The sequence below is a fragment of the Rhincodon typus genome, chromosome 11 (assembly GCF_021869965.1).
Source record: "Rhincodon typus isolate 14 chromosome 11, sRhiTyp1.1, whole genome shotgun sequence".
NCBI classification, from domain to species: domain Eukaryota; kingdom Metazoa; phylum Chordata; class Chondrichthyes; order Orectolobiformes; family Rhincodontidae; genus Rhincodon; species Rhincodon typus.
The window spans coordinates 34,142,716-34,168,123 of NC_063342.1; the positions used below are offsets into that span (position 1 = coordinate 34,142,716).

Consider the following 25,408-nt stretch of genomic DNA (forward strand, 5'->3'; position numbering starts at 1 on the left):
AGAATTCAATCTGGATCAGTAAGAAGTGACGTATTTGGACAGGGGAATTGGTCATTGCATTTGGCTGTTAACCAAAAGGTTGATGTTTTGTAGATCAGCTAGTGAGGGAAGCCTATTCCTTTGTTTACATCAGTGTACTATATGACACAGACTTGGTTTTGTTTGCAAGACAATTTTGACTAATGTTGCTTGCTCCACAGTTAGACCTCAAAAGACATTTTCTAATGCATAGTGGCACAGTGGCTAGCACTATTGCCTCACGGCGCCAGGGACCCAGGTTAGATTCCAGCCTCGGGCGACTGTCTGTGTGGAGTTTGCACATTCTCCCCGTATCTGCGTGGGTTTCCTCCAGGTGTTCTGGTTTCCTCCCACAGTCCAAAGATGTACAGGGTAGGTGGATTGGCCATGCTAAATTGCCCATAGTGCCCAGGGACGTTTAGGTTAGATGGATTAGACATGGGGAAATCAGGGGTAGGGGAATGGATCGGGGTGGGATGCTCTTCGGAGAGGCGGTGTGCACTTGTTAGGCCAAATGGCCTGTTCCCACACTGTAGGGACTATGTATAAATTTATGATGGGAATAGATCAGGCAGACGGAAAGAAACTTTTCCTTTTGGTGAAGGGATTAATGACCAGATTTAAGATAAGGTGCAGGAGGTTTAAAAGGGATGCAAGGACATTTTGTTTTAAAACACTGAAGATTGTTGGAATCTGGAACTGACTGCCAGTAAGGGTAGTAGAGGCAGGAATCCTCATTAATTTAACTATTTAGATGTGCACTTGTGATGCCAAGGTTATGGGTCAAGTGCTAGAAAATGAGACTAGAATATTTAGATAGTTGTTTCTGACCAGCACAGATTCTATGGGAGAGGGCATTTTTCTGTCTTGTAGACCTCTGATTCTAACTAACTATTGTGCTTTACATTCAATGGCATTATCAACTGCTGAATCACCCCGTTCTCAACATCCTAGAGGTTACCATGACCAGAAACTGAACTGGAATATCATTTATATATAGTAGCTTTAGATCAGATCAGAGACTAGGAATTTTGTGATTATGAATTTACCACCCGATTCTTCAAAGACTTATCCACAAGGCACAAGTCAGGAGTGTGATACAATACTCTCCTCTTTACTGGATGGGCACAGATCTAACACTACAAGAAGCTCAACACAATCCAGGACAAAGGCCCACTTGAATGACAGCCCATCTACCACTTTCAGCCTTCAATTCTTTCACCACTAATGCACAGTGGCACCAGTGTGTACCATCTACATGACGCAGTAACCTACAAAGGTTTGGAAGGTGTTGTCAAAAGGAGCTATAACCTCTATCACCTAGAAAAATAAGTGCAGATGCATAGTAACACCACCACCTGCAATTTCCTCTCCAGGTCTCTCACTATTTGGATTTGGAAATAGATCAGCATTCCTTCAATGTCATTGGGTTAAGATCCTAGAACTCCCTTCCTGGCAGCATTGTAGAAACATCCACTTCAAGGACTACAACGATTCGAGACTGTGGCTCACCGCCACCTCTTCTAGGGCAATTAGGGATGGGCAATAAATGCTGGTCTAATCCAACAAGGTTGACACCCCTCAGCAAACAATAAAATTCCAACTTTCTGTTCATCCAAACCCTGCAACAAGTTTCTATCCAAGTCTGAACAATGTAGATATAGCAACTAACCATGGAAATTACCTCCGGGTTTTTCAATATTTAATCATTCTATAATCTAAGAAACAATCAAATAACCAAAATTCTATTCAACTCCATTTACAATTAAAACAATTCACGAGTAGTATCAACTGCAAGATGCTTAGGATAACTGCTAATGAAATCTTCTATAAACTTACGGTCCTCTTAACAGAGTATTTTGCGTAATTAATGTTTGCAAAATGATTAAACATTAAATAATGTATTACATCATGCAGTACTAATATACTTTTAAATGTTGTTGAGTTCTCAAATCTTGAACCTGAGCTATGCAGAACTAGCATAAGCACACAGTCATTTCACCACCTTGGATCAAGCAGTGAGAGCATTGTTAATACAAATTATGAACGCAAAAAAAAAAATTTACATCATCAAATGCAGCATAAACTGTGTTTTCACCTTTGGAAAGAAGTTTCCGAAATTTCTGCGTAGCAGCCAGCTGCTGTTCTGAATTGTTTGAGAAAATCATCTGTACCATATCCGATGTGATTACTCCAGTCTGCACATGAATAAGGAAGACAGGATCAGAATTGTTAATAAATATCATTCAGTATTAGTCAAGGTTATTCCCAAATATGAACTGCATTGCGTTCTACTTAAACTAGTCTTAAATTTTGTTTCTGGTTTACAAATCACCTCGATACAAGTTTGATATTTTAATCTACCACATTTGGAAGACATAAATTTGGTTTGAGGACATCTACCATCTTCATTTATCCAAATGGATTACTTTTGAGATGCAGCCAATTATTATCTAGCAAATTAGGGAAAAAATTTCTAAGGTCCAAAAGCAAGCAAGATAAATGACAAATTAATCTTCTTCTAGATGTGGGAACTTTTGATCTTTTCAAAAGAATACTATTGGATTGTTAATATCCTTTATTGATGAGAAGTCTCAGTTGACAGGTTTTCATTTTACAGAATGTGCTCACTAAAAAGCTTACAGCTTTGAGTTTAGTTTCATTTTAAATGGTGCGAATGGTAACGCTTATGCCCATACCCACCCAAAATAGACACCTCCAAAAACTCGGGCCTCCTACTACCACACAACTTAGAGGTATTTGAACTCCAGATCTTCAGATAGTAGGATCATTATCAGAACTAGGATGAGTTACAGAATCTTTGTAGAACATTCACCAGTTACATAGTAACCCAAAGAACACAAGAACTGGGAGCAGGAGTGGGTAATTCAGGCCCTTGAGTCTCTCTGCCATTTAATATGTTCATAGCTGATCTCATCTCAGCATCAACCCCACTTCCTTGCCTGCTCTCCATAATGCTTCAATCTGTTACTAATTAAAAATTTGTCTGTATCTCCTCTTTCAATGTATCCAATACCCCAACAGCCTCCATACTTGGGGTAATGAATTCCACAGATTCACATCCCTTTGGAGAGAATTAATATCTCATCTGTTCTAAATCTGCTACTCCTAAATGTTCTGGTAAATAATAGCAGTAAAGGGAGGAGTGCTTATTTACTGCAGTGTAGAATTCTCGACAGAACCCCAAAAGAAAGAGAACTCCAGCAATGAACGCAAAGTAGTGCTGGAGACAGATTTCAGAGCATTTCAAATACACATGGGCTCTTTCAGCAGAGTGAAAAATAAAATGGAAGATTCGTGTCTTTACTTGAAGGAAAGATCGGTGGAAAACTAAGATTAATTTTCCATCCTAAGTTAAATATTTCGGTGGGTCCCTAAATGCTGGGAATGAGAAATGAACGAAGTTTGGGTCAAATTTCATGTTTCATACCACTGTCACCAGTCACCGTTTTAGGATCGAGTATGTTAATAGCTGTAAAAATAGACAAAAAACTGTGGATGCTGGTGATTTTAAACAAAAAATAGAAGTTACTGGAGAAACTCGGCACATCCAGCAGCATCTGCAGACAAAACCTCTCCCTCTGGACTCCATCTCCACCTATTGCTCATCTTTCTCTCTTCCCTTCCACCTTCTCCACACTCCAGCATAAAATACTACATTTCTAGCTGCTATCCATTCTGATGAAGAGTCGCCAGGCTTGAAAAACCTTTCTCCCCACAGATGCTGCCAGACCTGCTGGGTTTCTCTAGCAATTTGTTTTTGTGTTACAAATAGCTGCAATGTCTGTAGCCACTATCAGTATTCCCAAAGAACAAAACATGTACACTCATTTGCCCTAATGGATTTTGCCTTTATGCCTGGGAGGTGAATAGGTGGCCATTTTTGCACCCCTTGAGTAAATCATGAGGCAAATTAATTAGCATTGTGTATTTCAAAATTAATGAAAACCTGAAATGGAAATAGTTATGGACTTTAACATTCATGAATGCAGCAGCATGAGCTACAATGAAACAAACTCAGACTTCCCATATTATAATACAAGGAACAGATTATTTGGCCCAATCATGCGGGCTAAAGCATACAACTCCAAAAAGGTTAAGTCCTTACATTCATTTGTAGTGTGCTCACAAGAGGAGGCTGGCTGCAAATCAATATGCAGATATATGTAAACACTGATAGCTAAAAAGATCACTACAAACCTTTCAGCAATTAACATACACCCAAGTTCTAGGAAAGCAGTTCCAAATTTTTCAAAAAGAATTCCATATGATTCTACTCCTAAAAGTGCACACAATTTTGAAAGAAACTGAAACTGTCAAATTGTGCTTGAAAGAAAAAGTGTTCAGACAGTTTCTTTTAATGACCTTGCATTTATAGCCTGTAGATCAGCTATCTCAAAATTAGTTTTCAAAATCAGCTGTAGGGCAGTATGAGTGATTTAAATTATTCACCAAGCTATCTTCATAGATTCCTCAGCATATTACAACACCTACTGTTGCAAAGTTGGGTACAGTTCTTGAATTAGAAGGCAGAATGTTAGAATTTGTTTGTAAAAATGATGGGATGGGAGAATGTGTAGGCCCTTTAAGAGGTGATGTGCTTTTCTAAGCTTGGAGATATAAAAACATATGTCTGCAAGCAGCTGTGGATGCACAGACTGTTCGGAAATTGAAACATGCGTATCAACTGGCTGAGCGGTTGGCAACCTAGGTTTATTTTGACGTTAAGGCAACAAGCTTGAATATCAGTCAATTAATTTAAACTAGACACTGCGAGACTAAAGCCAACTGAATTTAAATCTGATGGTGTTGACAACCTACGACCAATCCTATAATAAGAAAATTGACAGGTCATCAAGGGTATAAAGAGGAGGGTTTTTGAAAATTGGTGAGCACGTGAATCATCATCGGAAGAATAAAACTCTGACTCTCTCAGAAATCTTTAAGCTCTCTGATTAGCACTGCCTAAAAAAAGGTACCACGGCACTCTTAGCTAATAATCCTGATACCAAGGATTCGAAGAAGAAAGAATTCCTGAAGAATAGCAGAAATGGCATAGAGCATTTTGGAAAATGCATTTTGACTGTAGACTCTCAAAACTAAGTTTTAATTTATTTTTGTTATTACTTTGGTTTACATAAATGGGACTTATATTTGGAACTGCATGCCATTAGAATTGTGTTTGGGAATAGTTAGTAGTTAAGGGGGAATTGTTTGGTTTGTTAGTAGGTCTGTTAATTTGTTCACAGTTAGAGTTAGATAAATTATTATTTGTTGCTTACAGAGTGAGTATCAGGAAGTTCATTTCATTTAACCATCCCCTCTGTAACAGATCTGGAGCTCGAGTCTGGGAACTGGCTGGTTCGTGTATGGGATATGGATTTGAGGTACGAAAGGTCCCAACAGATTTAAACAGACTTGGGCGTTAGTGTCCTAGATCTTTAAATAAAACTTAGGTGAGAAGTGGAAAATCTGTTTTATTTAACCAACCACGAGTAACCAAAATTAACTCAAAAATGGGGGAAATGGCTCTTCATGTAGCTAAAATAGTTCTGGGGTTTGAGGATGCTTCCCAAATTTGCCAAGAAAGAACAAAGAAGGATATACTTTTAGACTTAGCAGACAGGCTAATTTTGAGTTTAACTAGGGATAAGAGGAAAGTTGAAATTGTAATGTTAGCCAAGCATTTAGGTAAACCAGAGAAACAGTCAAGTGCAGTGGAGTTAGAAAAAAATTAAATTGCAAGTGAGAGAACTAAGAATTGGCATTAGAGGATGAAAAGAAGGAGAGAGAGTTTGAATTATAATTAAAGTAGAAGAGAAAGAAGATTCTGAGCTGAGAGAGAAGAAAGGGGAAAAATGTTCAAGTTGGAAAAGATGAAGTTGGAACTTAAAACAAAAATACTACAAATGACAGAGGTAAAAGTTCAAGATAGAAGTGATGACGAACAAACTCATCGTAGCCAACAGCCTGGTTGGGATATATACAAATATGCCCAAACATTACTGAGATTCGATATTAAAAAAAGCCTTTTTACATTTCCTTCAAGAAATTGGCTAAAAACAGATGAACTGGCCAGAGGATATATGGGTAATATTCATTCAGACCAAGTTGGTAGGCAGGGCTAGGTGAAGTGTTTGCAGCACTGTCAGATGTGGTGTCAAGAGAATATGAAGTAGAAGAACAGGCTACTTTGAGTGCCTAGGAATTGGTACCAAAAGCATACAGACCATGGTTCAGAAATATAAGGAAGGAACCAGGTCAGACTTCTGTTGAGTTTGAAAGAATTAAACATAGCAACTTCGATAGATGAGTGAGAGCATTAAAGATGGAAAAGACATACAAGAATCTTAGAGATTATTTTGCTGGAGTTCAAAAACTCACTTCCAGGAGATGATAAGAACTCATGTTGAAGAACAGCAAATTTACCAAAGAGGAGCTGCAGAGATGGCAAATGAATACACATTAGGGCCCAAGTCAAAATCCAGCTTCCCATAGCAACTGCATTCCGTGAGGGATAGAAATTGGGAAAAAAGGGAGATCCTTCAATGAAAAGCAAAAAAGTAGACCACACTAGGAACAGTTTACCACATGAGAAAAGAAACACAAGAAGGTGAAAAAAAAGTGGTGATAAAGCCTCAGGTGTTTCCACTGTAATAGAGGAGGACACGCAGTCACAATGCTGGTGGACTAACAGAGGCACTGGGAAAAAGGATATGGTATAAGAGGCTAAACCAGTGGGATTAGTTGAGATAGTGAAGGAAATCCCAAGAAAAGTCAAGGCGCTGCAGGAGAGCTCACAGTCTAGTCACGGGTTGGATAGCAAGAGCGTGCCCAATCTCTTCAAAGACTTCACCTCGATGTGTAAGGTTTACTCAGGAAGAACAGGAGGAGAAGGTAAAGAAGTTAAAATATTTGAGATACTATTAGAGACTGACCAGCACCCGTAAGAGATGAATGTATTTTCACTCCTTCTGAAATGTTAGAATGATAATCTGTGGAATAAATGGACAGAGATTTAGCATTCCCCGGTGTAAGATAAGGCTAGAATGTCCAATTAAGATTAGGGAAGTGACAGTGGGAGTGATTGAAGAATTGTCTATTCCAGGAATACAGTTTGTTCTTGGAAACGACCGAGGTGGGACTGATGCCACTTGTAGTGGCAAAGCAGAAGGAAAACCAGGAAACTGAGGAGTTAACAGGAAAATACCCAGGAATTTTTCCGCCAATCATTGGTTTTCCTCTCTTGCTTTAACCCAAGAGAAAGTCGAAAGACTTGAGGTCCAGTTAGCTGACATCCTGTTTGATGAAGTAGTAAAGAGGAAAAACGAAAACAGAGAGGTGTTTAGTTCTGAAAGCATAATGGAGTTACAACAAAATGATGAGACAATAAAAAAAATCATCATAAGCTTTATTCGGAAGAAGAATCAGAACATATTCCCAAATGTTATTACCTTAAGGATAGAATCCGAAGACGGAAATGGAGACCTCAGCTAACTAGTGCAGAGGAGAAATGGGCGGGCGTTCACCAGGTTATGTTGCCGGTAGCATACAGCCAGGAAATATTGCGGGTAGCACACGAATTACCTGTAGGCGGTCATCTGGGAGTGAGGAAGACTCAGGCTAAGAAGCATTTCTATTGGCCTGGATTACACAAAGATGTGGTTGAATTTTGCCATTCCTGTCATGTGTGTCAGATGATAGGAAAGCCATGGGCAGTCATAAAACAAGCACCTTTAATGCCAATTCCCACATTTAAAGAAACCTTTCATGTAGGTTATGATTGTGTAGGTCCCCTCCTTAAAACCGAAAGTGGGAACCAGTATTTGCTAACCGTAATGGGTGTGTCTACCAGATTTCCAGAGGCAATTCCATTATGGAATCTCAAGGCAAAAAACGGTTGTGGAAGAGTTGCTTGTTTTCCTTACCCATAATGGACAACATTTTTTTAAAAAAAACTTAGGGAGATTCAAATCAGATCAAAAGGTCCAATTTTACTGCCAAATTATTTGAGGTGGTCACGGATAGTTTTGGCATCAAACACTTTAAATCAAGCACATACCATCCTAAATCCCAGCAAGTATTGGAGAGGTGGTATCAGACCCTAAAGACTATGCTGAGGTTGTATCGTCAAGATTACCCAAATGACTGGGATAAAGGTATCCTATTTATATTGTTTGCTATTAGAAATTCTCCAAATGAATCAACTCAGTTCACTATTTGATTTGATATTCAGACATGAAGTAAGGGGGCCTTTAAAATTCATGAAAAGTTGATAGGTCCAAAGTCAGAGATCTCAGGTTACATATCTGAGGTGACAGACAGATTAAAGAGTAGGTGAATTAGCTAGACAACATTCAAACGTGGCACAGCATCTAGTGAAGCAAGAAGCAGATAAGAAAACTAAAGTTTGTATGGTTGCCTGTGGGGATAAAGTATTGGTGCTGTTATCAGTGGTAGGAGATCCCTTCAAAGCAAGGTTTAGTGGTCCCTATCAGATTGAGAAGTCAAGTCAGGTGAACTATCTGGTAAAGATACCAGACAAAAAAAAAAATTGCGTTTGTCATGTGAATATGCTGAAATCTTACTATGACAGGGAAAGGGAACCGAAGAAACAGGCATTAGTTACTGCCACCCAGAGTGAGGAATCAAATCGAGATAATTTGGATTTTTATGTGTCTCATAATAAATTAAATAATAAAGGAAGTCCTGAAAGAATGGGATAGGGTAGTAAGCTGTCTCAAGAACTGAACTGAATTTCAAAGACCTTTTGAAGCACCACAGGGACATACGTAGAAATAGAATGGGGAGGACCAATACTATTGTACACGTATGGAATGCTGTTCCAATATAACACTCCTTCAGGATTAATCCTCTCAAAGCAGCTCAGGTACAGAAGTGGAAGCGATGCTCACTGAGGTCTTCTTGGAGCAGAGTCAAAAAGTGAATGAAGTTCACCGATCACGTTGGTTCCCAAACCTGATGGCACGCAACAATTCTGCATGGATTACTGAAAGGTCAATGCAGTGACTAAAATCAGACTCATACCCAATTCCGAGACTGGTAGACGGAGTGGGAAAAATTTGACAAGCCACTTACATCACAAAATAGGACTTACTTCATGGTTACTGGCAAGTACATTTGTTAGTGACAGTGAAACAAGTTTCTGCGTTTGTAACCCCAAATAGGCTGTATCCATTTAAAGTAATACTCTTTGGAATGAAGAATGTATCAGCCACATTTCAAAGACTCATGAACGGAGTTGTGGCAGGAATAACTAATTGTGCCATTTATATAGATGACTTGGTGGTGATCTTTAGCCATTCGTGGAGAGACCACATGGTGCATTCAGCAGAGCTCTTTGAAAGACTACAGGAGGTAAACTGGTCATAAATTTGGCAAAAACTGAATTCGTGAAGGCAGAAGCGATGTTCTTAGGACAACATCAGACATGGAAGGCTGACACCAAGGAACATGAAAACGAAGGCCATCAAGCCATTTCCAAGACCATCCTCAAAGAAGGAAGCGCAACACTGTTTGGGACTGAGCGGATTCTATTGGAAATTTGTACCAAACTTTAGTGTGGTGGCGCCACTGAGATTTGCTGAAGAAAAGCATGCAATTTTGGTGGACACAACAATACCAGGAGATATTTGAGAATTTAAAAGCAGTATTAACCACTGCACCAGTCTTCTTGCCAAATTTCTTGAAACCCTTTAAAGTCACTATCCACACAAGCGATGTAGGAGTTGGAGCTGGGTTGTTACAAGAGGACAACTGTAGAATTGAAAAGCCAGCTATTTTTCAAAGAAACTGAATACCCACTAGATAAAACAATCGTTGAAAAGGAGTTATTTAGTTTAGTACTGGCCTTACGACCTTTTAATGCTTATGTTGCAGACAATATATCGGAGACAGTTACGTATACTGATCACAGCCCTTTGACGTTTTTGCAAAGATTTAAAGACAAGAACACCAGACTATTTCATTGCAGTCTTATGTTATAAAAGATTTAATTTACAGATTTTCGTGACCTTCAACGTGAATGTTATTGTAGGTGAGATTAAAAGAAAAATGTATACAAGATAGAAATGGTAGTGTTTAACGTTTATAGAATCAGTATGAAATGCAATAATCTAAAATTACACATCATGGATTTAGTAATAATGCCATTGAAATTTAAAAAAAAAAAAATGAAGCCATCTTGTCATAATGATGTCAAAGTTACAATTTATTTTTCTTATTACTTTGGTTTATTTAAGTTGGACTTATGTTTGTTGGAACAGCACACCATTAGAATTTTGTTCCATTCGGGAATAGTTAGTAGTTAAAGGGGGATTGCTTGGTTTGTTAGTAGATCTGTTAATTTGTCCACTGTTAGAGTTAGATAAATAAGTTGTTATTTGTTGCTTATAAAGTATCAGGGAGTTCATTTCATTTAACCATCCCCTCTGTAAAACTACCTCAGTAACTTGCATCAGTAAATAAAGTTGCTGGAGGAAGGTGAAACTACGTTTTAATTTATGCTAATCATAATTTCTGCACTACTTCCTTAGTAAATTTGCAAGCTGTGACAGTTTGTCTTTAGGCGGGATGGAGCATGTTACAGTTTTCATGACATGTTACTTACCAAAGCCATATCCATGTTTACTTGTGACTCATGGAATCCACTGTCACTCATTACCTCATCTTCTTCCTCTTCCTGCTCCGTGTGTGTGACATTTCTACGTTTGAATAGCTAGAAGGAACAGGAAACAAACATTAAACTAAACAACTGGATAGCAGAAAGGATGGAAAATCAATTTATAGTCATAGAAGTTGAGATACCATGAAACGTTTTAGCATTTTGAACAAATGTAATCAGATACATAAAATGTACAGAACAGCAAATATTGATAAAGAACTACAGATCAAGTAAGTTAGGACGTTTACAATTTTAGGAAACTATATTCAAAGTATTTGTAATAGAATGAAAGAGCGAGTAGCCATTTGTCCTTTCAAGCCTGGTCTACTTCATTTTCTTGCACTATTCCCCATATGAAACTTTAGATACCAGAAGATATGTCTCAGACTTGCATACACACAATGACAACGATTCTAAAGATTAATGAGATTTTGAGTCAAGAAATTCCTTTTTATCTCAGTGTCAATGGCTGACCCTCTGTTCAAACCTAGTTTTGCATTTTGGTAAAAATCCTTCTAGCATCTATCCTAACAAGCCCCTTAAGAATGTTTTATTGAACAATGAGATCACTTGTTCTTCAAACTTTGAGGGAATACAAACCTAACCTGTATAATTTCTGTTCAGAGGTCAGCCTGGCTTCCTCTCCAGTGAGTTGCCAATGCATTTTGTCTCAACAAAGCATGACCTTCCTCAAAAATAAATGAAAGCAATATATAATATTTCAAATCATCAGCAAAAATTGTCAGTTTTGCTATTGTTACAGTGTTGGAGGCAGCTGTTCACCCCAACAGGTCCGCAGAGTTTCTAACGAGCATTGTAATTCTGACATTGTCCTGCCCTTTTCTCCAGAACCCTCAATATTTTTTCTTTTTAAATAACCATCTAATGTGCCCCCGAATGCTTCAATTGAACCTGCCTCCACTATACTTTCAGGTAACGCATTCTAGGTTGTGAGTACTCACTGCGTGAAAGAGATTTTTCTGATCACATTTTCTTCTTTTGCAAATTCTCTTAATATTTGTGTCCTCTGGTTTTTGATTCTGTTGAGGGGGAACAGTTTCTCCCCATTTAGTCTGTGCATTGCCCTCATGATTCTGAAAACTTAGTTCAAATCTCCCTTCAGCCTCCCAATCTCCAGAGGAAACACCCCAACTTTTCCAAATCTATCTCCAGAACTGAAGTTTCTCATCCCTGGAAAAATTATTTTCTGCACGCCTTGTGATATGATCATATCCTTCTCAAAGTGTGGTGCTCAGAACTAGACAATATTTCAGTTGAGGTCTAACTAATGTCTTATACAAGTTCAGCATAACCTCCTTGCTCCTATACATTATATCCCTTTTAATAAAGCCTTGAATTCTGCATGCTTTATTAACTCCTTGCTCTACTTGTCCCATCACCTTTCATGTCCTGTGCACATTTGTTCCTATACTATGCTCAGGGTAGCACCCTTTGTTTTAATATTGGCATCTTCTATCAAAATATCGTTTCATGCTTCTGTGGATTGAACTTCAACCACTTAACTGTCTACTCCAATTTGTCAATAACTTTCTGAAATTATACACAGTCCTCTTCATATATTATATCACTTCCAAGTTTTGCATCATTCACCAACTTGGAAACTGTGCCCTGCACACCAAGTTCTAGATCATTAACAAGCAGAGAAAGCAAGGGTCCCAAAACCATCAGGGAACTCAACAACAAACGTTTTACAGTCCAAAGTATGTCCACAACCATGCATCTACCTCCATTTATAAATTTCTTAATCCCCAATCAGCTGTTTCTCGTTATCAAATGGAGTGAACTGACTGACTGAAGACTGACATATGTGATGACAGCGTGACGATCATCCACTTGGCAGTCTAGTGTCTATGTCCTTTAAAACTCAATCAGCTTAGTCAGTCATGGTGCTGCCAAGTGAATCTTGGTGTTGAACGGAGAAGTCCTGCTCCCAGAGACTATTCTGCATCCTTGCCACACTTGGTGCTTTCTCAGGGTGGTGCTCAACGTGTGGGTTAGGATTGGTACTTAGCATCCATTCAAATGTGGACAAGGAAACCTCTTGTTGATTACCATGAGATATCATGCAGTCCAGGCTCCATGTTGAGGACTCCCAGGGCAACATCATCTTGACTGTATCACCTCTACTAGGTCTATCCTGCTGGAGGGTCAGATCACACAGAGATGGAGATTGCATTGTCTGAAAGGTATGATATGATTGTGTGACTATGACTACGTCAGGCTGTTGCTTGACTAGTTTGAGAAATATCAAACCCAAGTTTGGCACTCGTCCCCAGATATAGGCAAGGAGGATTTTGCAGGGTCAACAAACTTGACCTTGCCGTTGTCATCAATGGTCCCTATGTCGACGTCAGCTAGTCCATATTTCATTTCTTATTTCAGACATGTTAGTGGTCAGATATGGCAACTGGTGGCTTGTTATGTAATTTCATAGAGCAGTTAAAGTCAAACACATTGCTGTGGGTCTTCCTAACCACTCTGTCTACCTGTGATGCACATTTCAAAGAATTATGTATCCGAACCCCTAGGTTTTTCTGTTCTATAAGACCACCCAAGGCCTTACCATTAACTGCACAAGTCCTGTCCTTATTGGCGTTTTGGTAATACGATACCTCGCATGTATCCAGATTAAACACCTTCTGCCACTCTTCAGCCTATTGCCCCAAATGATCAAGATCTCTTTGTAATCTCAGACAACCTTCTTCACTGCCCACTATACCATGAACTTTGGTGTCATCTGCAAACACACTAACCATGTCTCCCATATTCTCATCCAAATCATTTATACAAATAACAAAAGTGGACCCAGTACCGAACCCGTTGGAACACCGCTGGTCACAGACCTCCAGTCTGAAAACAAACTTCCACCACCATCCTATCGGTCTCCTACCATAAAGCCAGTTTTGTATCCACTTGGCAAGGTCACCGTGAATCCTGTGTGATCTGACTTTACTAATTTGTCCACCTTTCAGTAATGCCTTGGAATGTTGTCAAAAGTTCAAGCAAACAACATCTACTGTTCTGCTCTCAATCTTTTTACCACAGTACCTGTTGATGGAAGGCGTCATCAACAGGCAGTATTTTTTTTAAACCGTCAGCTATTTAAACACACTCCCTGACTGCAGTCTCTCATCATTCAAACTTGCAGTTTTCCTGTGATGTCACTGATTACTTTTTCAAAACTCAGCCAACTTCCTAGTAAATGTCTCCCCCACTGGTGTAGATCTCTCCAATCTCCAGAGTAAGTGATGGCTTAGAGTCTTGTCCTCTCTTATCTGCTCCCGTATATGTAGAGATGTCTGCCACAGGTCTGGTTCTCACCACTTCTCAAAAGTAAGGCCACTAAATTTGAAAATCTTATTACCATTCAAGTGGAATGACGTAGTATTTCCTGCACTTGAACAGGTCATTCAACCCAATTGTTCACACCAGGGTTTACTTTCCACCGGAGTCTCTTTACATCTTTCCAGTTCTAACTCTATTATCAGAACCGGATATTCTTTTCTTCTGAGTTTGTATAGCTATCCTGCAAATACAGCTATACTATTCACTTCATCCATTTGCTGTGGTAATTAATTTCAAACAAAACTAACTTGTTTGATATAGAATCTCCTGGTCTGTCCGCTATTCAGAACACAATGGAGATCAGGAGTGCAGCAAAACATTTACAGAATAAAAGGCAGTGACACATAGACGAGAACTTTAAACTTGAAGTGCTGAAGGACCAGATGTCAATGCAAGCCAGTAAACACATCTGTGATGGGTGAGCAAGTCTTGGTATAAACTAAGACAAGGGTAACAGAGTTTCAGATGACTTCAGATTTAAAGGGTGAAAAGATAGAAGGCTGACCAGGACAGCATTGGGATAAATGTAGACACAAGGAAGCACGGACGAGGATTTCAGCAAAAGATGAGCCGAGATAGAGCCAAGGGCAACTGGGACGGAAGTAAGCAGAATTTGTTGCAAAAGGTATCAAGTAAGCTCTGCGTGGGGTTCAATAGGCTGTCGGGTTTGTGACTAGCCTTGTTTAGCCAGAGACAGTTGTCTAGAAAAATGTAGAAAATCAGTGTTGACGGTATGAAGTTTGTCACAAAGAATAAAAACAACCACTGCGGTCTTCTAAATGCTTAATGGTGAAAAAAGTAATCAAATATTGGATAAACAGACTAAGGTAGTGGAGAGGTCAAGAGAAAGTACTCTGTGGAAGCTGATAAAACAGATAACAGACAGCATTACAATAATTAATATACATTTACGGCATATCTAAATATCTTTAAAGCACAAAGCCCAGTAGGAAAGATGACCCAACTATGGCAACAAGAAAAGTTAAATATAGTATCAAGCCAAAGATAGAGATTCATAGAGCTGCCAAGACTAGTGAGTCCAATGACTCAATGCATTTTAGAGTTCAAAGGAGGACCCAGAAACTGTCAAAGAAACTGACTAGAATAAGCAAACCATCAAGAACTCAAAAGAATTAGTGAAATATTCTATTGGTATGAAAGAAAAAAGGATTAACAATGACACAAGTGGACTCACTACAGGCACATGCAGGAGGCTTTAAAATGGGGGAAAATAGAAGTGGCAGAGAGGCTAAAAGACTTTGTCTTAAATGAAGAAAAACAAAGTCTCCTAGGAGCATACAGTTACTACAGGACTAGTGAGAATAAGGAACTGAAAGAAATGATTAGTAGAAGAAAGTAATATTGGAGAAACTAGTGGAATTGAAAAATTGACAAATCTTGGGAATAATCTAGATAATCTAAACAATTTAGGTCACAGTACTGGAAAAAACGATAGTGATTGTGAACGTGTTGATATTCATCTTCCAAAATTCAGATTCTGGAATGGTTCTGACAGACTAGAAGACAGCAAACGTAACCCAATTATTTAAGAAATGAGGGAGTCACAGACATCAGGAGCAGCATTCCCTCCAATTTTCGTCAGCTGTGCAGTCTAGGAGACCCATGCGCAGCAGCAACTTCTGGATGTTAATACCATGATTGGCATGCTGACATCAATTGCTGCTCAAGAAGCATTGAAGCACCTGCATGTGCAGCCTGCAGGGAATGTTGATCAGTAGGAAAATTCCTAGAATCTGTTGTGATATTCTGTGAAAACTGTACAGCGAAAAAATAGTGGTACGATTGAGCAGAATTTAGGAGAAAGGAATTAAGTTGGCCAAACCTGTAGAGTTGATGTAACTAACATAAGGGGTGTAGAAAACAGTGGATGTGGTGTATTTGCCTTTTAATAAAGGTCTCACTCAGGCAGTTGGTAGAAGGGATCACAGATAACATACCGGCATGGATTGAGAAATTGATCAATGGGTTAAAAATAGTAGAAGCACACAGGTTATCACAGTTTGGCAGTCTGTCACTGAGTACTACAAGGATTAGTGCTTGGGCCTCAGCTAACCACAATTTTTATGTAGGACTAAATATATTATTTCCAAGTTTCCCAATCTCAAAACTAGGTGGGAATGCAAATCATGAGGTGGTTGCAAAGAGGCTGCAAAGACATTTATTCAGGTTAAATGACTGGACAAGAACATAAGCGTGGAAAAATGCGAAGTTATCACTTGTTACAAAAGACAAATGCACAACATTTCTTAAAAATGAGATTGTGGAGTGTTAATATCCAAAGAAACTCAGTGACGTTGCTCGCAAGTCACTGAAACTAACGTATAGCTGCAACAAGCAAAGGTAAATAGTATGCTGACTTTTAAGAGTCTTGTGGCATAGTAGTAGTGTCCCTATCTCTGGGCCAGTAGGTCCCACTTGTCCCAGAGGTGTCTTGGAGAGATTGAGTTACTTGCATTTAGAATAATGAGAAGTTATCGCACTTAAGAATACCAAATTCTTACAGTCATTGTAGGAAACACATTTCTTCTAGCTGGGAGGAAATGGAGGTCCAGTACCATAGGGAAGACTCAGAATAAGAGAGGTAGGCCATTTTGGGACAGGTATTTGGGATCTTTTCCACTGGGAGGGGGGTTCCTAAGTTTCACCACCAAGAGATCTGTGGAGGCTCATTGAGTACATTCATAACAGAAATGGATAGTTTTCTAGATGTTAAAAATATCAAGGATAGTGCGTGAAAATGGTAGAGGTAGATCAGCCACAATCTATTTGAATGGAAGAGGAGACTTCAGTGGCCAAAAAGCCTACTCCCACTCCTACTTCCTAGATTCATCTAGGATGATGTTGCAAAATAGCAGAAAATGAACAGTCATGGAGATTTTCCGAGTGAGTGTCAGGGTGAAAACAAAGTCCTGCCCTAGAGATCATCTAAGAGTAACTGGTTTTACGCTTGTTCAATCAGAGCAGTTCCATAAAGCTGGACAATGGAAGGCAAGCCTAACAGGATATATCATCAACCATTTCAAGATTGCAGAAAAGCTGTGACAATGTACCACTTCTTGTGGCTTTGGTGAAGGCTATTTCAAGGCTTCATGTCAATCAAAATGCCAAATAAATGTAGGGTGCTAGAAAATTGGCTACACGTGAGCAAAACTTGGCAGAAGGAATGTAATATTGGAAAAATGTGATCTTATGCACTTTGGCAGGAAGATTAGTTAAATGAAAGTGACTGTAAAAAACAACAGAGATTTAAGAGTCCTTGCACACTAAATCACAAAAAGCTAGCAGCCAAGTTCAGTGGGTAATAGGAAAGGCAAATAGAATGTTGGCCTTTATTTCAAAGGGAATGAAGTAAAAAAAAAAAAAAACACATGGGTGGTATTGTTAAAACTGTACAAGGCACGAGTCAGACCATAGCTATGATGCAGTGAACAGTTAGGACCGCATTGAGGAGGAATTTCTGTCAAGGTGTAGTGAATGTGTGGAATTCTTTACTATAGGGACAAATTTTTAATCAGTAAGGGAATCAAGGATTATTGGGAGAAGGCAAAGTGCTGAGGGTCGTCAGATCAGCCACACATTAAATGGCAGAGCAGACTTGATGGGCTGAACGTCCTACTTTTGCTCCAATGTAGTATGAGAGGCCACAACATATTCAGAGGCAAATAAAGTTGCAAATTGTAGTTTTGCAGGGTAAGAGTACCAAGAACATTACTTGTTCTGAAAGTAAAGTGGTTAATCCCTGGGCAGAGAAAATCATTTAGAATATCTACGAGTATAGGACCAAGATTACAGAACTGGATAACACTGTAATGGAAACTGGATCAGGGAACAAAAGATGGGGCCTACTTGAAACCTCCTCAGAAAAGGCTTGGATAGACATGACAAAATAGCGAGCGCCAGGTTTAACTCCTTATTTCATACTAAGCGTCAAACAGTCAACAACACAATACATCTACGTTGGTCCAAATGTAGAAGAGTAGAAACTAAATTGTTTCTTGCTGAACTGATGAATGCTAATATGATAGAAAATACATGCAATTGGACATTTGTATTAGTGTGGCAGAAAGAGTAACATGAACCAGGTTCATCCCCATTTTAAAATCTTGCAACTACAGCAAACAAATGTTCACATCTACCTGTTCCTCACGTTTCTGTTTCCGTAGCTGCAGTCCTTCCTCTTCCCGTCGTCTTCTCATCTCATCGGGATTGAGAGAGTTGTTTTTGTAGCTCTTCAGCCGAAAATTCTCTTTTCCTGCGCTTAACATGGTGTTAGGTAAACTGCAAAAAGACAATTGCAGAAAGATTAAAGCCATCTCAACAACAGTCATGCACAGCTGCTTCGCTTATCTGATAGTGAGCTTGGTGCCAAACATGGTCTTTTAGCAACTCTACATAGGAACCGATCTTTGAAAATTAAAATTAAAGCATTTAACCACCAAAAACTGATGTTACTTCAATTAAGAAAAATCCAAGCTGTTAAAATGCCTGAAATGTGAAAGCAAATCACCTGAATAAAATCAATGTAAACTGCACTGGCAAATAATGCTAAACGTGCAAAATTGCTGTTAAATTTGCAATTGCCAGTTACTGCACATCAAGTTACTGTCCAAAATGTCAAAGATTTGCCTCTTTGTAATAAAAAGGAATGTTGGAAATATTGAGTATGTATAGAGAAAAAGTTTGTGTTTCAGGTTGATGATTCTTTCCACCTGAGAATTTTCAGCATTTCCTATTTTTATTATACATTTCCAGCATCAGCAGTATTTTGTACATGCGATTGTGTTGTTTTTAATTTTGAAAAGATATGCTCAACATGCTTTGAAATTGTCTAGAGATCTACAGCACAGAAAAAGGCCCATCGCGTCTGCACTGTCAAAATACAACCATCTAGCTATTCTAATTGCATTTTCTAGCACTTGGCCCATAGCCTCACAGCCTTGGCATCACAAGTGGACATTTAATACTTCTTAAAATGTTGAGAGTTTCTGCATCTATCACTCTTACAGGCTGTAAATTCCAGATCCCATCAACCTCTGGGTGAAAAAGGTTTTCCTTGCATCACCTCTAAACCTTCTGCCTCATACTTTAAATCTATCGCCCCTGGTCATTCACCCTTCAATTAAGAGGAAACATTTATTCCTGCCTAACCTATGTCACTCATACCTTTAGGTATCTTGATCATGACCCTCAGTCTCCTCAGCTCCAAGGAAACCGGTCCAATCTCTCTTCATAAACTCTCCAGCCCAGTCAATATCCTGGTAAACTCCTCTGTACCATCTCCAGAATAATCGTACCTGTCCTATACAGTGGATTCCAGAACCACACACAATATTCTAGCTGTGGCCCAATCAACACTTCATGCGGCTTCAGCATAACCTCCCTGCCGTTCAGCTCTATGCCTCAGCTAATAAAGACAAATATACCAGAAGCATTCTTAACCATTTTATCCACCTGTCCTGACACCTTAAGTATATGCATATCAAGGTTCCTTTGAAGCTTCCCAGAGTTCTACCTTTCATCATGTATTCCCTTGCCTTGTTTGTCCTGTTCAAGTGCATCACCTCAGTTTATCTGGATTGAATTCTATTTGCAACTGATCAGCCCATCTACATTTCTCTGTAATCGAAGGCTATCCTCCTCACTAGTTACCACCCCACCATTGTTTTTTAAATCTGCAAACTTACTGATCAACCCTCCTACATTGAAATCTAAAACCACTAAACAGCATGGGCATCAACAAGACCCTACAGGGCAACAGACTTCCAGCCAGAAAAACACCCCTCCATCAGCACTCTGCTTCTGACCACTCATCTAAATATGGATTCAACTTGCCAAATCTCCTTGAATCCCAAGGGCTCTTACCCTTTGTATCAGTCTCCCATGCAGGACCTCACCAAAAGCCTTGAAGTCATCTAAATTGACTGTCTGTGCTCATCTACATGTCTTGTCACCTCTTTGAAAAATTTAATCATGTTGGTCAGACATGACCTCCCCTTAACAAAATCCATGCTGACTGTTCTTGATTAATCCCTGCCTCTTCAAATACAGATTAATTCTGTCCTTCAGAATTGCTTTCAATAATTTTCCCACCACTGAGGGGAGTCTGACGGCCCTGTAGTTTCCTGGTTTATCCCTTGCTTCCTTCTTGAATAATGGCACCACATCAACCACAGGACTAGAGGACAGCCAGAGAGGAATTGAAAATGTTTGAAAGTATGCCTGCTATTTCCTCCATTGCCTCACTCGACATCTTGGAATACATTTGGATTATAAAATCATCGAATCAATCGTCAAGCTATATTTTACAAGACAGAAACAGAAAACTAAAGTTCCAACTCCAACAAATTGTGTGAATTTGAGGAGCATCATACAGCAAGGCAGTGACTCCTGTACTATTGGTTTAAAGGACCCTTCAATCAATTACTGAATGTTAATACATGCCTTGGTTCTGTCCTTGGATTATGACTCCTTTGAGATAAGCAAAAGCCAGTTCAATAGATAAGATACAAATTGGGCGGGGGACACAGGAGTGCAAATTGATTTAGAAAATAATGGGAGCAGACTTATCTGGAATATAAATTTGGTTTGGATCAATTGGGCTGGATGTGCATCATGCAACCAGACCATTCAAAGTAAACCTAAGTCTAGATAGAAGAACAGAGTTCGAGAAATCTTGTGTTGGCAGGCAAAACTTTCTATTGCTTTTGTAGTTGCCAGGGACTGTAGATTTAACTTGAATTGGATTCTCAGAATCTGCCAGCTAATTCAAACTTTTACACTTGAATTTTGAAATTCTAGTTACCCTAGTGATTGAACAGATTCAACATTTGGCAAGAATTTGCACAATGCCTTTGGAAGCTAACGTTCAGCAATGAATGGCCTTCTTAGAAAAATCTCAACCAGTTTAATCATACATGATTAGTTCTATGATCAGTTAAAACTTGTCCGCCATTTGGTCTCTGATGATATATCCCCAAAGTTTTCTCAAAACTGATAACAAACTGCTAGTTACTTGCTTTTTTTTTTAAAATATCTCTCCCTTTTTAAATAATGAAATAGTGTTTGAAATTTGCCATGCTTTTCAGCAATCTGGCCAAAATCAAACTTGACAGGATTTCACATCTTATAGTTTCAGTGAAGCTTACAGTACATGTACTAAAGAACTTTAAAGATCAAAGAGGTCATGTTTGTCTTGAACCCCAGGAGACAGGAGAGATTCTAAATGAATATTTTTGCGCCTTTTTTTTGAAAAATACTGTGGAGAAAGAAATGGAGGCTAGAGAAGACCGGGAAATAAATTTTGATGTTTTAAAGACAGTTCACATTACAGAAGAGGTAGTAAGACCTGCAGATGCTGGAGTCAGCGATAACAGTGTGGAGCTGGAGGAACACAGCCGACCTAGCAGCAGAGGGAAAGCTGACATTTCGGTTTGGGACCCTTCTTCAGAAATGGGGCGTGGGGGAAAGAGTTCCTCAACTTTACTAACACCTTTCACCCCAACTTCAAATTCACCTGGACCTATCTGTCTCTATTCTGATGACCACCTCGAAGCCGACATCTATTTCAAGCCCACCTTCTCCCACAGCTACCTAGACTACACCTCCCCTCACCCACCTTCCTGCAAGAATGCGATGCCCTACTCCTAAATCCTCCACTGCATATGCTCCCAAGATGGGGCGTTCCACTCCCGAACGTCCCAGATGTTGTCTTATTTCAAGGACTGCATGCTCTCAACCACATCTCTTGCGTTTCCTGCATCTCTGCCTTCACACCCCCTCCCCAACAAAAACAAAGACAGAATCCCCCTCTTGTCCTCACATATCACCCCACTAACCTCTGTATCCAAAGTATCATTCTCCGCCACTTATGCCACCTACAATCCCACCCCACAACATATTTCCCTCCCCATCCCTTTCTGCCTTTCGTAGGGACCGCTCTCTCCACGACTCCCTCGTCCACTCCACACTCCCCAACAGCCCCACCACCCTGGCATGTTTCCCTGCACCCTGGAAGTGCTACACCTGCGCCTACACCTCCCCCTTCACCTCCATTCAAGGCACCAAACAAACAGGTTCACCTGCACATCCGTCAACATGGTTGATTGCATCCGCTGCTCCCGATGCAGCCTCCTGTACATTGGTGAGGCCAAGCAGAGGCTCGGAGACTGCTTTGTAGAGCGCCTACACTCTGTTCCGAACAAACACCTTCCGGTCGTGAACCACTCCCACTCCCACAAGTCCATCCTGGGCCTCCTCCAGTGTCAAAATGCTGCCACCTGAAAACTGGAGGAGCAGCACCTCATATTCCGCCTCGGGAGCCTACAGCCCAATGGCCTACATGTGGATTTTACCAGTTTCAAAATCACCCCGCCCCTGCCCTCACCCCATGACCAACCCTCCCTTTCACCCCACCTCCTTGACCTGACACAACTTGTCCATCTTCTCTCCCACCTATCCACCCCACCCATCCCACTGACCAAATTCACTATTCCCTACCCGTACTCACCTATCACCATCCCACCTACCTTCTCCAACCCCACCCCTCCTGTTTATTTCTGAGCTCCCTTTCTCCACCCACCTTCCCTCCCGCCCCCAAATTCTGAAGGGTCCCGACCCGAAACATCAACTTTCCTGCTCTTCTGATGCTGCCTGGCCTGCTATGCTCCAGCTCCACACTTATCACATTACAGAAGAGGAAGCTCTTTAGGTATACAACAGGACCAAGGTCCTGCCGTTAACGGTATGAGTTCTACCCTTGTTTGTTATACCAAAATGCAACACTTCTCATTTATCCGTTTCTGCCATTTTTCAGCCTACTGACCTATTTGACTAAGATCCTTTTGTAATCTTAGAAAACCTTTACTGTCTACAATGACACCAAGTTTGGTGTCATCTGCAAACTTTCTAACAATGTCTTTTATATAAATGACAAGGATGAAAGTACAGATGACAAACAAGAGAAGATCCAGATCCCTGTGGAAAACTGGTGACAGGCCTGTAGTCCGAAAAATAATCCTCTAGTCGTGGGAAGTAAGGGAGGAAATTATGAGTCTCCTTGCAGAAATAACTGCATCATCTATAACTAAGGGTGGCTAATGTTACACCTTTGTTTAAGAAGGGCTACAAGGAGAAACTGGGGAACTATATAACAGAGTCTGACATTAGTTGTGGGTAAATTGTCGGAGATGATTTTAAAATGTAGGAATTATGGACAGTTAGAGAGGCAAAAATTGATTAGGGATAGTCAGCATGGTTATGTGAGAGGAAAGTCATGTCGCACAAACTTGATTGAGTTTTTTCAGGAAGTTACCAAAATGATTGTATACTAATCCACTGTCAACATTGTCAAAGGCATTACTAAAGTCAAAGTCAACGTAAACAAGGTTCCACAGGTAGACTAATTGCTAAGGTTAGATCACATGGGATTCAGGGGGACCTTGCCAATTGCATACAAAATTGGCTTGACGGCAGGAGACAGTGGTGGTGGAGGGTTTTTTTTTTGGACTGGAGGCCTGTCATCAGCAGAGTTCCACAGGGATCAGTTCTGGGTCCTTTGTTATTTATAACATATAAAAATGAATATGGAAAGCATGGGTTAGTAAGGTTGCACGTGACACCAAAAATGGTGGCATTGCAGACAGTGAAGGTTTCCTATTATTACAAAGGGATCTTGACCAAATGGGTCAATGGGCTGATAAATGGTCGGAGGAGTTCAATCTGGATAAATGCGAGGTATTGAATTTTGGTGCAATAAACAAGGGTAGGACTTATACAATTAATGATAGGGTCTTGAGTAATGTTGTGAACAGAGGGTTCAGGTATATAATTCTTTGACGTTTGCGTCACATATAGACAGGGTGTTTAAAAAGACATTTAGCACGCTTGCCTTCACTGCTTAGTTCTTTTGAGTACAGGAGTTGGGAAGTCATATTGTACAGGGCATTAATGAGACCTCTTCTGCAGTAGTGTCCATTTCTGGTCACCCTGTTATAGGAAGGATATTAAGCTGGTGAGGGTTCAGAGGAGATTTACAAATATGTTGCCGGGTATGGAAGGTTTGAGTTACAAAGAAAGGCTGGGACTTTTTTCACTGGAGCAATGGATGTTGAGATGATTTTATAAACTTCTAAAGGTCACAAGGGGTATAGATAAGGTTAATAGTAGGTGCCTTTTCCTTAGGATGGGGGATTTCAAGAGTAGGGGGCTCATTTTTAAGGAGAGAGGAGAGATTTAAAGAAGACAAGCAGCAAATTTTTTCTTTTAAACACAGAAGATGGTTCATGTATGGAATGAACTTCCTAATGAAGTATTGGATGTGGGCACAATTACAGTCTTTAGAAGACATTTGCATGGATACGTGAACAGGAAAGGTTTGGAGGGAAATTGGCAAGGAGCAGACAGGTGGGACTAGTTTAGCTTGGGATTATGTTTGGCATGGACTGGTTGGACTGAAGGGTCTGTTTCCGTGCTGCATGTCTATAAACTAGGAGCAGGAGGAGGCAATTCACCCACTCCAGTCTGCTCTTCCATTCAATACGATCTCGGCTGATCTCAAACTTGTCCTCAGCTCCATTTTCCTGCCCGTTCTGTATAACCCATTGCTAACTAAAAATCTGTCTATCTCCTCAAATTTACTCAATGTCCTGGCATCCACCACACTCTGGGATAGTGAATCCCACAGATTCACAAACCGTTGAGAGAAGTAATTTCTCTTCATCTGTTTTAAATTTATTATCCCTTATCCTAAACTATGATCTCTCATTTTAGATTGCCCTAGAAGAGGAAACATCTTCTACACCTACTTTGGCAATTCCCTTTGGCATGTTATATCCCTCAATTAGATTTCCTCTCGTTCTTCCAAACTCTACCAAATTATAGGCCTAAACTGCTCAATCTATACTTCGCAGATGACATTTCATCTCTGGAATTAACCTAGTCAACCTTCCCTAAACCACTTCCAATGTGATTACACCTCTGCTCAAGAAAGATGACCAAACTGCAGGCAATACTCCATGCGCAGTCTCACTAATGCCATGTACCATTATTAGGATAGGACAAAATGGATGCAAATCATAGGATATGTACAGACAAGTTGGGCCTGTAGCTTAGAGGAAATCTGGTTTAATAATGCATTCTCTTTTGCCTACATTGACATACATGAGGCTTTATCCATTTTGAAGAAGTGTAGTCGTCTGTGGAGTGCATACCTCCACCATGCTGTGCTAACTCAAACTTTAATAGAATTAAAGTTTTTCGATGAGGATATTCCTCATTAGCTCTGCAGTTACAAAGCATTAA

At 39.9% G+C, this 25,408-nt stretch overlaps 1 protein-coding gene across 2 annotated transcripts in view; it reads right to left on the reverse strand.

The window, feature by feature from the left end:
- Positions 1 to 25,408, reverse strand: part of LOC109916516 (importin subunit alpha-5) — an 85,455-nt gene that overhangs the window by 48,292 nt on the left and 11,755 nt on the right. For both annotated transcript variants that reach the window (XM_048602849.1, XM_020516235.2), the window contains 3 exons: positions 18,247 to 18,388; positions 10,670 to 10,777; positions 2,117 to 2,216 (listed from right to left, as the gene is read on the reverse strand). In XM_048602849.1, coding sequence (XP_048458806.1) covers positions 2,117 to 2,216; positions 10,670 to 10,777; positions 18,247 to 18,375 — 337 coding nt within the window. In that variant the 5' untranslated portion in view covers positions 18,376 to 18,388. The remainder of the gene's footprint in view (positions 1 to 2,116; positions 2,217 to 10,669; positions 10,778 to 18,246; positions 18,389 to 25,408) is intronic.